This window comes from Bison bison, unplaced genomic scaffold (assembly GCF_000754665.1).
Source record: "Bison bison bison isolate TAMUID 2011002044 unplaced genomic scaffold, Bison_UMD1.0 scf7180017864291, whole genome shotgun sequence".
Lineage (NCBI taxonomy): Eukaryota > Metazoa > Chordata > Mammalia > Artiodactyla > Bovidae > Bison > Bison bison.
Genome location: NW_011494863.1, coordinates 7,754,965 through 7,771,643, shown reverse-complemented (window position 1 = coordinate 7,771,643; position 16,679 = coordinate 7,754,965). Strand labels below are relative to the sequence as shown.

The following is a 16,679-nucleotide window of genomic DNA, read 5'->3' as shown; positions in this document are numbered from 1 at the left end:
AGGTGGGACAGGGGGGCTCCCTATGTCTGTGAGCACCAGACAGGGGTACCCTCTCTACACATTGAACTGGAGGAGAAATGATGCAGAATAGGGGAACAGTAGGGTCCAGTTATTGGAGAAGGCAATGGCACCCCACTCCAGTACTCTTGCCTGGAAAATTCCATGTATGGAGGAGCCTGTAGGCTGCAGTCCACGGGGTTGCTAAGAGTCAGACATGACTGAGCGACTTCACTTTCACTTTTCTCTTTCATGCATTGGAGAAGGAAATGGCAACCCACTGCAGTATTCTTGCCTGGAGAATCCCAGGGACGGGGGAGCCTGGTGGGCTGCCATCTCTGGGGTCCAGCTATAGGACCAGCACTGGGTTTACATCCTAGCTCTGCCTCTTCCTGGCCTGGGACAAAGATAGATGGCTCTCTGATGTATCATGACTACTAAAGCATACTAAATGAATGAATGAATGAGACGTGTTTATAAAAGATCTCACATCTGCTAAAATGTAAAGCAGGCAGGTTGTGAGAATGGAATGGACTATCACACATAGTTAGCACAGTGTCTGGATGGGAGGCAATGACTCCATCTACTTGAAGACAGTAGCTCTGACCTCTCCATGTATACAAGTTCCAGGTGCATTCAGGCACAACACTGACTGTTAGTAAGTCAAGAGCAGTGTTTTCCTGTCGAAAGCCAGCGCTGAGAACACAGAGGCAGAGCATGGGGGAGACAATGAGGCAGCGAGCAGCCCCCACCAGCATCCCTCCATGCTGTGTGCTTGGGCCGTCCCGCTCTGCAAGGATATGACTGTCAGCAGGGAGCTGCTCCTCTCTCCCTTTCCGTGTTTACGCCTCTCATTGCAGTGATTATGTAGACAGCCTGGAAAATGGGGGCATCTTGGGAGTGCAGCCCTGGGCTCGCGGTGCCATGACAACCAGCTTTCCAGCGATCACCCCTAATAAGGGCCACACACTCTCGGTGCCTGCCACCTGGGCAGAGGTTCCCCGGGGAGTCTGGGCTTCTCTCGGAGCAGCTGCACGCAGTTTCTTGTTGGAAACAAATTATGAGAGAGAGAAAGAAAAAGCAGGGAGGTGAGAAGTTTAACCTGTGATGTATTGAGTGCACCTAGGGGCCTGCGTCACGTTGCTGAAGCCCACTGGCTATAGGAACACATAAATCCACAGTAGGAGACGTACAGCCCCATGAACCCTTTTGTCGCCTCCCCCCGCCCCCCGATAAAGAGAGGGCTATCACAGAGTGAAAGACCAAATACGTGGGCTTGTAAAGCTGGGCCTCGCTACTACCACATTTCTTCATTAGGCTCCTGTCAAGACACCCACTGCCAGCTCATCATCTTGTCTGGACTGGAGCCGCCCTTTCCTGCTGCCAGCTGGCGACAAGATGCTCAGAGCCCTCCTTCAATAAGTATCTCTCCAGAATGATGTTTCTCCCGAAGACACCCGCCCCACCGGGCTAATAAATGATTAATCCTCACAAAGGGAGGACAGTCAGGCTCCACACGAATAAACTTGCCTGTGGATGGGAGGCCCAGTTCAGCTTTTAGATTGGCAGGTGAGCCCTCTCCCAGACAGGTCCTCACTTCCCCTGTCTTTAGATCACAGATTCCAGCTGAGGCTTCTTCAGGAGAAAGATCTAAGCCCAGAGCAAACAAGCAGGGAGCACGTGGTCCTGTGTCCCAGTCTCTCCACGCCTGTTTCCTGAGCTGTGCAATAAAGCTCATTCAGGTGGGGAGCATGTGCTGTAGTTACCACTAGGGCTGCCTTTCTGTGGATCCCATTCCCTGAACTAGGATGACTTACTTGTAAATTCTGAATATCTATATATTATATAAAGATTTATTTTAAATATATATATATATATATTCAGAATTTACAAGTAATGACATGACTGACCAACTAAGCACAGAACAGTAATAATAGGGAAAAGTATGGAAAGTGGCCACATTATCCAGTGAGAGGAAGGAAAGGGTGTGGTGGTGGTCAAGGAAGGCTTCCTGGAAGAGACAGTGAGCCTTGATGGTTGAAGAGGAGTCAGAGAAACAGAGGAGCAGAAATAGAATGGTATTCTGGACTGGTTTTAGCCCCCCAATATTTATGTTGATAGATTAACCCCCAATGTCACAGTTATGAGGCAATAGGACCTTTAGGAGATAATGTGGTCATGCAGGCAGAGCCCTCATGAATAAAACATGTGTGTCCATGGGGACACAACAAGAAAATGACCCTCTGCACCTCAGAGCAGGGCCCTCACCGAAATGTGACCATACTGGCACTCTGCTCTCAGACTTCCAACCTGTAGAACTATGTATTTCTGTTGTCTGTAAGCTACCCAGTCCATGGTATTCTGTAATAGCAGACAGAACTAAGACAGGAAGGGAAAGAGCATGGATCAAGCTCTAGCACATGCTAAGTGCTCCGTAAACATCAGCCATCATTAATAAAGCATGCAAACCAGAGGTCACAAACTGCAGCCCACAGGGCTTACAGGTGACTTCTGTTTAACTGCATCCTAAAAATTCTCAATTAGTCGTTAAAAATGAAGCATCAGGGTTCCAGGGAAAAATTTAGACTTTGAAATGAGATGAACAGGCTACGCCAGACCAACACTTCTGGGTGGTCACAGTCAGCTGGAGCTGAGTGGACACTCCAGTTTGCACAGTCCCTAGCACCCCCTAGCACTCCCTGGTGTGCACCCAGTCATGCTTCGTCTCCTTCACCACCCGATTGGCACCTGGAGAAAGGAGTTCTCTGACCCCAGCAGAAATGACAAATAGGCCAGTCAGGCTGCCATGGACAGTTTGAGCCAATGAGAACTGGGCAGTAACACTGGAGTGCTGATCTAGGGCCTGATACGAAGGGCCTTGCATGCCAGGCCCAGTGGGTGGGACTGCTGGCTACTCGTGGGGCGTCACTGTAAGTGACATTGCTTTGGGAAGAGTTCTCGTGGGCACAGCAGGGTCACACGCAACCTCATGTTCTGCTGCTAAATCCTGATGGTCCGTGAGCTGCTTGACTTGCTCTGCTTTGCAGTCACCGTGTTCAAGTCTTTCTGGATGGTGTCAGCCCATGCAGGCAGCAACCAGGATGCTGGGAGGAGATGGTGGCTGAGCTGTGACGAACCCAGCCCAGCCTGCTCTGGTCTGCCTTCTGGGCCAGCTGGAGAGGAGCAGCTGCTGAAAGGGAGCAGTCTCTTCAGGGACCTGCAGGCAGAGCCAGCAGCCGCTGGGGCCCAGAAAAGTAAGAGCAGCTGCCCAGAGTCAGTGGGGAGAGCTCATAAACTGTATCTCCCCCTTTATGGGGGCTTCCCTGGTGGCTCGGACGGTAAAGAATCTGCCTGCAATGCAGGAGACCTGGGTTTGATCCTTGGGTTGGGAAGATCCCCTAGAGAAGGAAATGGCAACCCACTCCAGTATGGACTGTCTGGGGAAAGAGGAGTATTAATTTCCTGTTATTACTACATTAAATGACCACTTAGTAAACACAGTGACTTGAAACAGTAGAAAGTTATCATCTTACAGTTCCAGAGGTCAGAAGTCCACAGTGTTTATCTTGCTGGGTCTGCAGGGTGGGCTCCTGCTTGGAACTTCTGTGCAGGGGTTGGTGGGGGGAGTGGCGGGAGGTGTCTGCTTCTTGCCTTTTTGAGATTCTGGAGGCAGCCCACTTTCCTGGGCCCCTGGCCCCTTCCCTCCATCTTCCAAGCCAGCAATGGCTGAGTCCCTCTCACACTGCATCCTCTGACACAGCCTCTCCTGCCTCCTCCTCCTCCATACAAAGGGATGCTTGTCATTACACTGGGCACAGCCAGATGATGCAGCTCCAACATAATTGCCCCCATTTTAAAGTCAAGTACTCAACAACCTAATTCCCCTCTGGCATGTAACACAGTCACAGGTTCTGGGGATTAGGATATAGACATCTTTGAAGGGTGGGTGAAAATTAGCAGCTTTTTTTCCTTTAGGGAAAAACAAAAAGCACCCCCCGTCCCTGGCACAAGTAAATGGGCCCACTCCTTGTTGAAGGAAGTGCCAAAGAGCACAAGATCTTTTCCATCCAGCTCACTCTTGTGACCCCAACACCTATCAGAGCACCTCACACCTACCAGTCAGTCAAAATATGGCAGTTGAAGAGTACGTGACACTAGTATTTGTCGCCTTCTGATCATGTGTCAGGCACTGAGCTAGGTGGATTCTGACAACCATGCAAAAACAGGAACAGATGTCTGCATACTGAAAGTATTGAAACTGAATCTTGGTACAAAAACTTGACAAAGACAATCCAGCCTGTAAATGGTGGAGCATGGGTTCCAACCAGATGTCGGCTCCAAAGACTACTGACATCTCCTGTACAGCAGAGAGACATTCCTTAGTAAGTCTTAGCAAATCTTCCTAAGCAATGATCTCATCTTCCAGCCTTCCCACACAAGCAATCTGTGCTGCTAGTCCCAGGCTCCCATTGTCCCCTCAGATTATGTACAACCCCCTACAACCCCAAAACATATTCATCGAGAGTAGGCAAGCTCTGGTCTGCAGGTCATGTCTGACCTACCTCCTGCCTTGGCACAACGCCAGCAAAGAATAAGGTTTTTACATTTTTTTTAATGATTGAGCTTTTTTGCTGTTTCATGACACATGAAAATTAGATGACATTGAGATTCCAGTGTCCATAAGTAGAGCTTCATTGGAATAGACGCTCATCTGTTTACATATTCTCTCTGCTGCTTTCATGCCACAGAGGCAGGACTGAGCAGTTGCAACAGGGACCAGAGGGCCTCCAAGCCTAAAATATGTGCTACCTGGCCCTTGACAGGAAAAGTCTGCCAACCTCTGATCTATCTAGAGCTGACTAGTCATTCAAGGTTCAGCTCCCTGTTAAGTCTTACCCAGTCAGAGCAGCCAAGATCACACTACCCCAGATTGTCTCATCATTTCTGCCCACCTGAGAATTTTAGGTCCATTTTTTTCTATCTAGAAAAAAAAGTTTTGACTCATTACATCTTCACTTTGAATAATGATTTATTTTTCAATATTTATTTATTTACTTGGCTGCCTCGGGTCTTAGTGGCAGCATGTGGGATCTTTGCTGCGGCACGTGGGATCTTTCATCGCAGCGCAGGGACTCTCTAGCTCTGGTGCGTGGGCTCTGTAGTTGCAGCACATGGACTGAGTTGGTCCACAGCGTGTGGGACTTTAGCTCCCCGACCAGGGATCGAGCCTGTGTACCCTGCATTGCAAAGCAGATCTTTAACCACTGGACCACCAGGGAAATCTCCAAATGATTATTTATTAAAAGAGATGACATTTATGAATTATAATACATGCAGAAATATCATGGAAACAGTTACACAAAGTCAGAGACCACAGTTCTCTCCTAGATGAACTGTTCCTGCTCCATCATGCTATGCATTGTGTTGCTACAGTCTTCACTGTTAAACAATCATCTGTAGGATTAGTGAAGGTCTGTATGAAAAACAAACTGTAAAAGTAGAGCCCACTGGGCTTGGTCGTTTCCCAGTTCAGAATCTGCTGAGTCTTCATCTGATCCAAGCTCCAGTCTCCAGCTCATGTCTGGAGACTATGTCATTATGCCCACGGTAGTACAATAGCCACTAATTAAATCTTAAACTTCTCTCGCTGTCCTTAGCTGGATAAAGGCGAGCATTATTGGTCCATGGGCATTCTTACCCACCGTGGGAAAACTGTTGGCCATTTTTCTCGCTGGACAAAATTATTCAATGTGTCTTCTGTATAGTAAAGATTACTGGCTGCATCTCAATCAGTGAGCCTTTCCTCTCCAGGGGCAAAACTGTGGCCTGCACATACCTCTGAAGGAAAATTGCCATCTGCCTTACTCTGTAGGAAGATTGCCAGTTGTATCCCCATTGTGGGGAAACTGTCGGCCGTGTCTCCAAACGGAAAAGCCTGCCAGCTGTGCTTCTGCACAGAAGAAATGTCAGCAGAAGTCGGCGATTTAAAACCCTGTGCGTGATTCTGAGTCTGTTCCTTTTTCACCCTCCTCCCCAGTTTCCTTTACTCTCTCTCTCCTGTGCCTGAGTCATCAGAATGGGGGTGGGGTGGGGAGGGGCTGACAGTGTTCAGCACCAAATGAGAGGTGTGTATACTGAGGAAGGTATGTATCAACTGATGGTCCAGAGACAAGCTGTTGTGTATCAAAGGCCCAGATAGAAGACCTAGAAATCGATTTAACAACCAGTAGCTCTTAAGATCTGGTTCCAGTGGAAAAGCACATCAGGCTTCCGGACTCATTGCACAGCAGGCTTGCATTAAGCAGCACCACTTCTGCATTGCTGCTGCCTCCTGTGTTATTGTGGGTACAAGCCCTGTGCTAGGCACTTGACGTGAAAGATCTCATCTGACCCTCAACCACACTAGAGGGTATATATGCCTCTTACGTCTATTTGACAGATAAGGAAAATGAAGCTTGGAAAGATCAAGCCACTTGTCCAAAGCTTCATAACATAAGCAACAGAGCTGAATTTCCACCCAGACCCGCTAAGCTTGGAGCTACCTGTGTGCTCAGCCCCCACACTACGGGATAGAGGTGTGGGGCCCCCTCCTGACCCTCCATCGTGGGCGTGAGTTCCTGTGCAGTGTCCAGTGTGAGGTCCAGAAGGAGGAGCCGGCCCAGGATCAGCCTTTACCTGTGGTCTCCCTCCATTCTTTCTTCTGCTGTCCCCAGACTGCTCCCAGCACACAGCATGCCTCCTTTCTCCTTTTGCCCCACTTATCATAAATGTAGTTTTAGGTTTCTCCAAAGTCAGCAGTTTCCTTCTTAACTCTTCCCCTCTCTGATCTGTGGTTTTGACTCTTTCCCATGATTCCAGTATCTTATTCAGGTGGCCAGTCATCTGAACAGCCCTGGGCCAGGCACCATGAAGGATAACATCATGGTGCTTTCTGGCTCCATGGAGAGGTATACACGTTAGAACACAAAACACTGTCTGTACCAGACACCTAATATAGCCTATAGGATTTGAAAGGAAGTGTCGGTGCTTTTTAAGAAAAATTTTATTGGAGCAAAGTTGCTCTACAATGTTGCATTAGTTTCTGCTGTACAGCAAAGTGAATCATCTATGTTGTTCAGTCTCTAAGTCATATCCAACTCTTTGGGACCCCATGGACTGCAGCACACCAGGCTTCCCTGTCTTACTCTCTCCTGGAGTTTGCTCAAACACATGTCATTGAGTTGATGATGCCATCCAACCATCTCATCCTCTGTCGTCCCCTTCTCCTCCTGCCCTCAATCTTTCCCAGCATCGGGGTCTTTTCCAATGAGTCAGCTCCTCATATCAGGGGGCCATAGTATTGGAACTTTAGCTTCAGCATCAGTTCTTCCAACGAATATTCAAGGTTGATTTCCTTTAGGGTTTAATACATACATCCCCTCATTTTTGGATTTCTTTCCCATTTAGGTCACCACATAGCACTGAGTAGGGTTCCCTGAGCTATACAGTAGGTTCTCATTAGCTACCTATTTTATACCTAGTATCAATAGTGTGTGTGTGTGTGTGTGTATCAGTCCCAATATCCCAATTCATCCCACCCCTCCCTTTTCCCCCTTGCCATCCATCTGTTTGTTCTCTACATCTGAGTCTCTATTTCTATTTTGTAAATAAGATCATCTATATACCATTTTTCTAGATTCCACCAATGCACATTAATGTATGATATTTGTGCTTCTCTTTCTGACTTTCTTCATTCTGTATGACAGTCTCCAGATCCATCCACATCTCTACAAATGACCCAATTTCATTCCTTTTTATGGCTGAGTAATATTCCACTGTGTATATGTACCTCATCTTCTTTATTCATTTCTCTGTTGACTGTAGCATGATAACCCAAAATAGATTCTGAGGAGGTCTGTTCTGGAGAGATATTGGGTTGCAAGTCATTTTTCAAGAAGAATGGGGGGAGGGAGGTGGTTTGATTCAATAAGATTTGAAAGCAGGATTAAAGCAGCGGTTTTCAACCAGGGGTGATCATGGCCTTGGGATTTGGCAATCTTTGGAGCCGTGTTACTCTCTCCATACATCCCTTCCTCTCCTTCCTCCCCTCTCCCTGTGTCCATAAGTCTGTTCTCTATGTCTGTGTCTCCATTGCTGCCCTGGAAATAGATTCATCAGTACCATCTTTCTAATTCCATATAAATGTGTGAGTATGTAATGTTCATTTTTCTCTTTCTTACTGACTTCACTCTGTATAATAGGCTCTAGGTTCATCTGCCTCATTAGAACTGACTCCAATGTGTTCCTTTTTATGGCTGAGTAATATTCCATTGTATATGATGTACCACAGCTTCTTTATCCATTCATCTGTCGATGGACAGCTAGGTTGCTTCCATATCCTAGCTACTGTAAATAGTGCTGCAGTGAATGCTGGGGTACATGTGTCTTTTTCAATTTTGCTTTCCTCAGGGTATATGCCTAGGAGTGGGACTGCTGGGCCATAGGGATGCTGGGAGGGATTGGGGGCAGGAGGAGAAGGGGACAACAGAGGATGAGATGGCTGGATGGCATCACCGACTCGATGGATGTGAGTTTGAGTGAACCCTGGGAATTGGTGATGGACAGGGAGGCCTGGCGTGCTGCGGTTCATGGGGTCGCAAAGAGTCGGGCACGACTGAGTGACTGAACTGAACTGATGGTGGTTTTATTCCTAGTTTTTTGAGGAATCTCCATACTGTCTTCCATAGTGGCTATATCAATATATCAACATACATTCCCACCAACAGTGCAAGAGGGTTCCCTTTTCTCCACACCCTCTCCAGCATTTATTGTAGATTTTTTTATGATGGCCATTCTGACCCATGTGAGGTGATATCTCATTGTAGTTTTGATTTGCATTTCTCTAATCTTGAGAGTCCCTTGGACTGCAAGAAGATCCAACCAGTCCATTCTAAAGGAGATCGGTCCTGGGTGTTCTTTGGAGGGAATGATGCTAAAGGTGAAACTTCAGTACTTTGGCCACCTCATGCGAAGAGTTGACTCATTGGAAAAGACTGATGCTGGGAGGGATTGGGGGCAGGAGGAGAAGGGGACAAAAGAGGATGAGATGGCTGGATGGCATCACCGACTTGATGGACATGAGTTTGAGTGAACTCCGGGAGTTGGTGATGGACAGGGAGGCCTGGCGTGCTGTGATTCATGGGGTCGCAAAGAGTCGGACATGACTGAGTGACTGAACTGAACTGAAGGGCCTGAAACATAATAAGCTTCCCATAAACAGTAATTATTAATAGCATTGAATATCATTGCTGAATGAATAGAAGAAATTCATGGAGCTAATATTAAGACTTGGATAAGCATAGACATGTAATGAACTGCAGTGCTGTGCAGGTAGGCATGTTATGTATATCCTGGTCTCTGCATTCTACATGAATATGTGATGCGTTGATTAAACATTATCTTTTTTCATTTCACCTCCACCTTCTGGGGCTGTCACTTTAAGGCTTTACAATGCTGCCACACTGGCCTTCCAATATGCCTAACATTTGGAGAACATATTCCTAGGTATAACCTTGTAATACTCTTTTACATACTTACATCATTTAAATAGCCCCCAGGTTCTGTAGTCTTCAGTCCAAAATTCTCAAAAGAGTCTTTTTTTATCGAAGTGTAGTTAACTTACAATGTGGTGTTAGTTTTAGGTGTACAACAACGTGAATCAGTTATACATATATATTATTTTTCTATTCTTTTCCATTATAGTTTATTACAGGATAATGAATATAGTTCCCTGTGCTTGTTGCTTATCTATTTTCTATTTAGTAGTTTGTATCTGCTAATCCCAGACTCCTAATTTAATCCTCCCTCCAGGCTTCTCTCTCTCTCTGGTAGTCGCTCAGTCGTGTCCGATTCTTTGTGACCCCATGGACTGTAGCCTGCCACGGCTACAGTCTTCTCTGTCCATGGAATTCTCCAGGCAAGAATACTGAAATAGGTAGCCATTCCCTCTTCCAGGGGATCTTCCTGACCCAGGGACTGAACCCAGGTCTCCTGCATTGCAGGCAGATTATTTACTGCCTGAACCTCCAGGGAAGCCCCCCAAGAGGCTTAGTAAGTGAAATATGATCGGCTAATACAGAATCAGTGCATGCTTTTCATGATAAAAATATCAGCAGCTGATATTTACTGAGGACCTGCTATGTGTCAAGCAACATGCATGCCTGTTCTACAGCTGGGAAAATGGAATCTCAGAGTAGAAAAGAAAATGTGAGCAGCTGATAAGTGACAGAGGCAGGAATTGACTACCATGAGTGTGCAGTTTTGCCAAGTCCTTCCCATTTACCCACTCTAGCTGTCCAGATGCACTGGGTAGGGCGTGACCAAGCCTCAGGGCCATCATTCCTCTCTCTGTGGGGATGTTTGTATGGAGCATGCCTGGAGTTTCTAAGTCCCTGGTCCTACTGAGATTACCTTGCAGAGAAACTAAGGTGAAAATCTAGTATCCAACTATGAGGACACCAGTCAGAGTCCAGGGGCCTTGTTAGTGCTTACCAAGAGGTAAGGGCACAGACTGAGACATTGGGTCAGAAATGGTATCGAGTTCATGTTTTTCTGTTTCAATGAGTTTTTTAACTCTCAAGTTCAATTCTGATTGATCAGGTTTTTTCTGTTGTTGCTGTGAAAATTAATATTTTGGTTTGGCTCATGGTATAATTCAGCAAGGTTTGGAAGACAACTCATTAGATTATATTAGATTTTCTACAAAGAATTTGGGTTAATTTTTTATTTTATATTGGGGTATAATTGATGAACAAAGTTGTGTTAGTTTCAGGTGTACAACAAAGTGATTCAGTTATACATATATGTATAGCTAGTCTTCTTTTCACATTTAGATTATTACAGATATTGAGCAGAGTTTCCTGTGTCATACAGCAGGTCTTGTTGGTCATCTCTTTTAAATATAGTAGTCTATATATACGTCAGTCCCAAACTCTCAATGTATTCGTCCCTCCCTTCCCCTTTGGTAACTCATAAGTTTGTTTTCAAAGTCTGTGAGTCTGTTCCAGTTTTGTAAATAAATGCACTTGTGTCATTTTTTTGGATTCTGAATGTAAATGATATCACATGATATTTGTCTTTCTCTGACTTACCTCACTTAGTATGATAATCTTCAGGCCCATCCATGTTGCTGCATATGGCATTTCATTCTTTTTAATGGCTGAGTAATATGCGATTATATATATGTACATCATTATGCATTCATCTGTTGGTGGACATGTAGGTTACTTCTGTGTCTTGGCTATTGTAAACAGTGCTTTTTTGTGGTATCTTTGCTTTTGGTGTCACGGTGATGGTGGCCTCGTAGAACGAGCTTGGGAATGTTCCTTCCTGTACAGTTTTTGGGAGGAGTTTCAGAAGGATATAGTGTTAACTCTTCTCTAAGTGTATAATAAAATTCACCTGTGAAGCCATCTGGTCCTGGACTTTTATTGGGAATTTTTTAATCACAAGTTCAATTTCAGTACTTGTGATTGGTCTGTCCATATTTTCTATTTCTTCCTGGTTCAGTCTTGGGAGATTGTACCTTTCTAAGAATTTGTCCATTTTATTGGATTTGGTTGCTCGTAGTAGTTTCTTATGATCCTTTGTATTTCTGTAGTGTCCATTGTAACTTTTCTCTAAGGAAAATTGCTTTACAATACTGTGTTGGTTTCTGCCATACATCAACATGAATCAGCCTCAGGCATACCTACGTCCTGTCCCATCTCACCCCCATTGTAACTTTTTATTTCTAATTTTACTGATTTGAGCCCTCTCTGTTTTTCTTAATGAGTCTGGCTAAAGGTTTATCGAGTTTATTTATCTTTTCAAAGAATTAGCTTTTAGTTTCATTGATCTTTTCTATTTTTTTCATCTATTTCATTTATTTCTGCTCTAATCTTTATGGTTTCTTTCCTTCTACTAACTGGGTTTTGTTCCCCTTTCTCTAGTTGCCTTAGGTGTAAGGTTATGTTGTTTGAGATTTTTTTTGTTTCCTGAAGAAAGACAATATTGCTATAAACTTCTCTCAGACATTTTTTATTTTGTATTGGAGTATAACCAGTTAACAACAAACAATGTTGTGATGGCTTCAGTGAACAGTGAAGAGACTTCCCCATACATATACATGTATCCATTCTCCCCCAGACCCCCTCCCATCCAGGTTGCACATAACATTGAGCAGAGTTCCCTGTGCTGTAAGCAGGTCCTTGTTGGTTATCAATTTTAAACATAGCACTGTGTACATGTCCATCCCCAATCCCCTAACTATCCTTTCCCTCCAGCCTTAACCCGCCCCCTGCCCCCAGCAGGCCCAGCTCACCTGTTAGCACTGCTGCTGTGTTCAGGATCCTCGTGCTTTCATTTTCATCTGTCTCTAGGTATCTGTTTCCTTCTTCTTTGCCTTCTTCGGTGACCCACTGGTTGTTTAGTAGCATATTGCTTAGCCTCCATGTGTTTGCGGCTGTTTTACTGCAGTTTTTTTTCTTATAGTTGATTTCTAGGCATTTAGCATTGTGGTTGGAACAATGCTTGATATGATCTCAATTTTCTTAAATTTACCAAGGTTCCCCCTCTGGTTGCCAGACCCCAAGGCTGGGGAGCCTGACATGGGGCCCAGAGCTTTCCATCCTGTGGCAGAACTTCTGTAGTATAATGATTCTCCAGTTTGTGGGTCGTCCACCCAGCGGGCATGGGGTTTGATCTTATCATGATTTCACTCCTCTTACCATCTCATAATGGCTGCTGCTGTGGATTTAGAATATCTTTTTGGTAGGTTCCAGCATCTTTTTTGTTGATGGTTGTGATTTTGGTGTTTTCATAAGAAGAGGTGAGATTACGTCCCTCCACTCCACTATCCTGTCTCCATCTCTAGATTTTCTACATAGAATTTGATAGCCACTCTGTAAGAGCATTGAATGGGCAGGAAGAGAAACTCCTGGGGGACGAGTTACTCAGTAACCTGCAGGTTGATGTTTTGTTTAGCCTAAAACTGTGATAGAAGCACTTATCAAGCGGAACCATACTCAACTACCATTATGGTAGGTCAAAAATAATTAAATGTAGGTAAATATGTATAGCTCAATATCATGCAAGCTAACCACTTATAAGGCAAAGATTTTGTTAAATTATCTAGCTTTGGTTCCAATCAAGCAAAAAAATTTTTTTAATTTTTTATTGAAGGATAAATTGCTTCACAGAATTTTGCTGTTTTCCGTCAAAACGAACATGAATCAGCCATAGGTATACATATATCCCCTCCCTTCTGAACCTCCCTCCCATCTCCCTCCCCATCCCACCTCTCCTGGTTGATACAGAGCCCCTGTTTGAGTTTCCTGAGCCATACAGCAAATTCCTGTTGGCTATCTATTTTACATATGGTAATGTAAGTTTCCATGTTACTCTTTCCATACATCTCACCCTCTCCTCCCCTCTCCCCATGTCCATAAGTCTATTCTCTATGTCTGTTTCTCCATTGCTGCCCTGTAAATATTCTTTAGTACCATTTTTATTAATTCCATATATATGCATTAGAGTACAATATTTATCTTTCTCTGACTCACTTCACTCTGTGAAGGTTCTAGGTTCATCCACCTCATTAGAACGGACTCAAATGTGTTCCTTTTTATTGCTGAGTAATATTGCATTGTGTGTATATACAACTTCTTCATTCCTCTGTCGATGAACATATAGGTTGCTTCCATGTCTAGCTTTTGTAAATAGTGCTGCAATGAACAATGGGATACATGTGTCTTTTTCAATTTTGGTTTCCTCAGGGTATATGTCTAGGAGTGGGATTGCTGGGTCATATGGTGGATTTATTCCTAGTTTTTTAAGGAATCTCCATACCATCTTCCATAGTGGCTATATCAATTTACATTCCCACCAACAGTGCAAGAGGGTTCCCTTTTCTCCACACCCTCTCCAGCATTTATTGTTTGTAGAGTTTTTGATGATGGCCATTCTAACAGGTGTGAGGTGATATCTCACTGTAGTTTTGATTTGCATTTCTCTTAATAATGAGCGAATTGAGCATCTTTTCATGTGTTTGTTAGCCATCTGTATGTCTTCTTTGGAGAAATGTCTATTTAGGTCTTTTCACCGACTTTTTGATTGGGTTGTTTGTCTTTCTGATATTGACTTGGTTGAGCTGCTTTTATATTTTGGAAATTAATCCTTTGTCAGTTGTTTCATTTGCTATTATTTTCTCCTATTCTGAAGGTTGTCTTTTCACCTTGCTTATAGTTTCCTTTTCTGTGCAAAAGCTTTTATGTTTAATCAGGTCCCACTTGTTTACTTTTGTTTCTATTTCCATTACTCTAGGAGGTGGGTCATAGAGGATCTTGCTTTGATTTATATCATCGAGTGTTCTGCCTATGTTTTCCTCTAAGAGTTTTATAGTTTCTGGTGTTACATTTAGGTCTTTAATCCATTTTGAGTTTATCTTTGTGTATGGTGTTAGGAAGTATTATAAATTCATTCTTTACATGTATCTGTCCAGTTTTCCCAGAACCATTTATTGAAGAAGCTGTCTTTGCCCCATTGTCTATTCTTGCCCCCTTTGTCAAAAACAAGGTACCCATGCAGTGCATGGGTTTATTTCTCGGCGTTCTATCTTGTTCCATTGGTCTATATTTCTGTTTTTGTGCCAGTACCATACTGTCTTGATGACTGTAGCTTTGTAGTATAACCTGAAGTCAGGAAGGTTGATTCCTCCAGCTCCATTCTGCTTTCTCAAGACTGCTTTGCTATTCAGGGTCTTTTGTGTTTCATATGAATTGTGAAATTTTTTGTTCTAGTTCTGTGAAAAATGCCATTGGTGATTCAATAGGGATCACACTAAATCTGTAGATTGCATTTGGTAGTATAGTCATTTTCACAATATTGATTCTTCCTACCCAGGAACATGGAATCTCTCTCCATCTGTTTATGTTGTCTTTCTTTCATTAGTGTCTCATAATTTTCTGTGTACAGTTCTTTTGTCTCCTTAGCCAAGTTTATTCCTAGATACTTAATACTTTTTGTTGCAGTGGTGAATGGGATTGATTCCTTAATTTCTCTTTCTGATTTTTCATTGTTAGTAAATAGAAATGCAAGTGATTTCTGTGTATTGATTTTGTATCCTGCAACTTAAGCAACAAATGTTTATTGAACATTTACGTGCAAAACCCTCAGTACAAAGATAAAAAACAAAATTCTGCCTTCAAGCAGCTCACATCCTAGGTAAGATAAGCTGTGGATTGTTAAATACTAACGTGAAAAATGATGCTTTCTTTGGGAGAGATCCCAAGCAAATGGTAAGTGAACGGGCCAGACCAAGTGTGATAGGACTTCAGAGAAAAGATCATTTGGTCTAAAATAATATGTAAGTAAAAGATGAGGCATATGAATCAAGCAGAATATGACACAAGTGAAGGAGGAACCATCAGGACATAAAAATGGGAAATATCCAGAGGTATGGTGTACATCCAGTTTGAACTAGAGAAGTTCAAAAAAAGGTTAGAAAGATGAATTAAGGCAGCTTAATAAGCTGCAGTGTCTTTTATTCCTGTAAGTGCTTTCTTTAGTCCTGTAAGTGAAAGTCAGCTGAATCTATGGGAAAAGAAAAGCAGCAACTGGATACCAGAGCAAATAGAAAACACAGACAAAAGACATTGTAGCCAGTTTACCTGAGACTGAGGCTCAGGAAAGTTAAATAACTTGCCCAAGGTCACACAGCTAGACAATGGTAGTCTGACCTTAAGCTTAAGGCAGTCTGGCAGCAAAGTCCCACTATTAAACATCATGATCCAAGAGAGATGAATACATATGTTCACATGAAAACTTGTACATGAATATTCATAGCAGCATTATATGGTATATAATAATAGTATAAAATATATGTATAGTATGGTTCCATTCATGTAAAATTTTTAGAATAGGCAATTTCATAAAATAAGAAAATAGTGTTTGCCTAGGGCTGCAGAAATTAGGGAAAGGGAGTAAGTGCTAATGGGTATGAAGTAGTTCAGGGTTTTTTGTGGGGGGAGGAGATGATGCAAATGTCCTAAATTTAGGCTTTGTTGATGATTGCATGGTTGGTGGTATTATCTTTAATATAATCACATAAACTGTAAAATTTAGATGAGTAAATTCTATGGTATATGAATTACATCATCTCAAAAAAGTAGAAAAAAAATTTAAGCATCTAAGAAGACTATATTTTGGTATGTAGCAATGTACACTATTGCTGGTATCACAATGATACCCAATGTGAAACAGAGCTTGTGCAAGCAGTCAGCTCTGTGAACGGAACAAGTCCTGTGAGAGTCCTTCCATGAGAAACATGATATAGAAACCAGTGACAGTTTGTTCTACTGCCAGGGAGCTGACAGGTCTGCGCGCCCAATTCCAACCCTAAGTTAGATGGTTGGCTTTCTAGCTGGCCCAAACACGTTCACATCAGTTAATAAGGAGGTACTAAATTTGTTCTCTTTTGCTTTTTGTTCTGCAGTTTTTGAAGAGCCAGAAGATCCAAGCAACAGGTCATTTTTCTCTGAAATTATCTCTTCAATTTCGGATGTGAAGTTCAGCCACAGTGGGAGGTATATCATGACCAGAGACTATCTGACCGTCAAAGTCTGGGATCTCAACATGGAAAACCGCCCCATCGAGACTTACCAGGT

The 16,679-nt window shown here is 43.4% G+C and overlaps 1 protein-coding gene across 2 annotated transcripts in view; it reads left to right on the top strand.

Moving 5' to 3' along the window:
- The window catches only part of PPP2R2B (protein phosphatase 2, regulatory subunit B, beta), a 314,879-nt gene that overhangs the window by 277,730 nt on the left and 20,470 nt on the right, over positions 1 to 16,679 (top strand). For both annotated transcript variants that reach the window (XM_010850472.1, XM_010850473.1), the window contains exon 8: positions 16,508 to 16,677. In XM_010850472.1, coding sequence (XP_010848774.1) covers positions 16,508 to 16,677 — 170 coding nt within the window. The remainder of the gene's footprint in view (positions 1 to 16,507; positions 16,678 to 16,679) is intronic.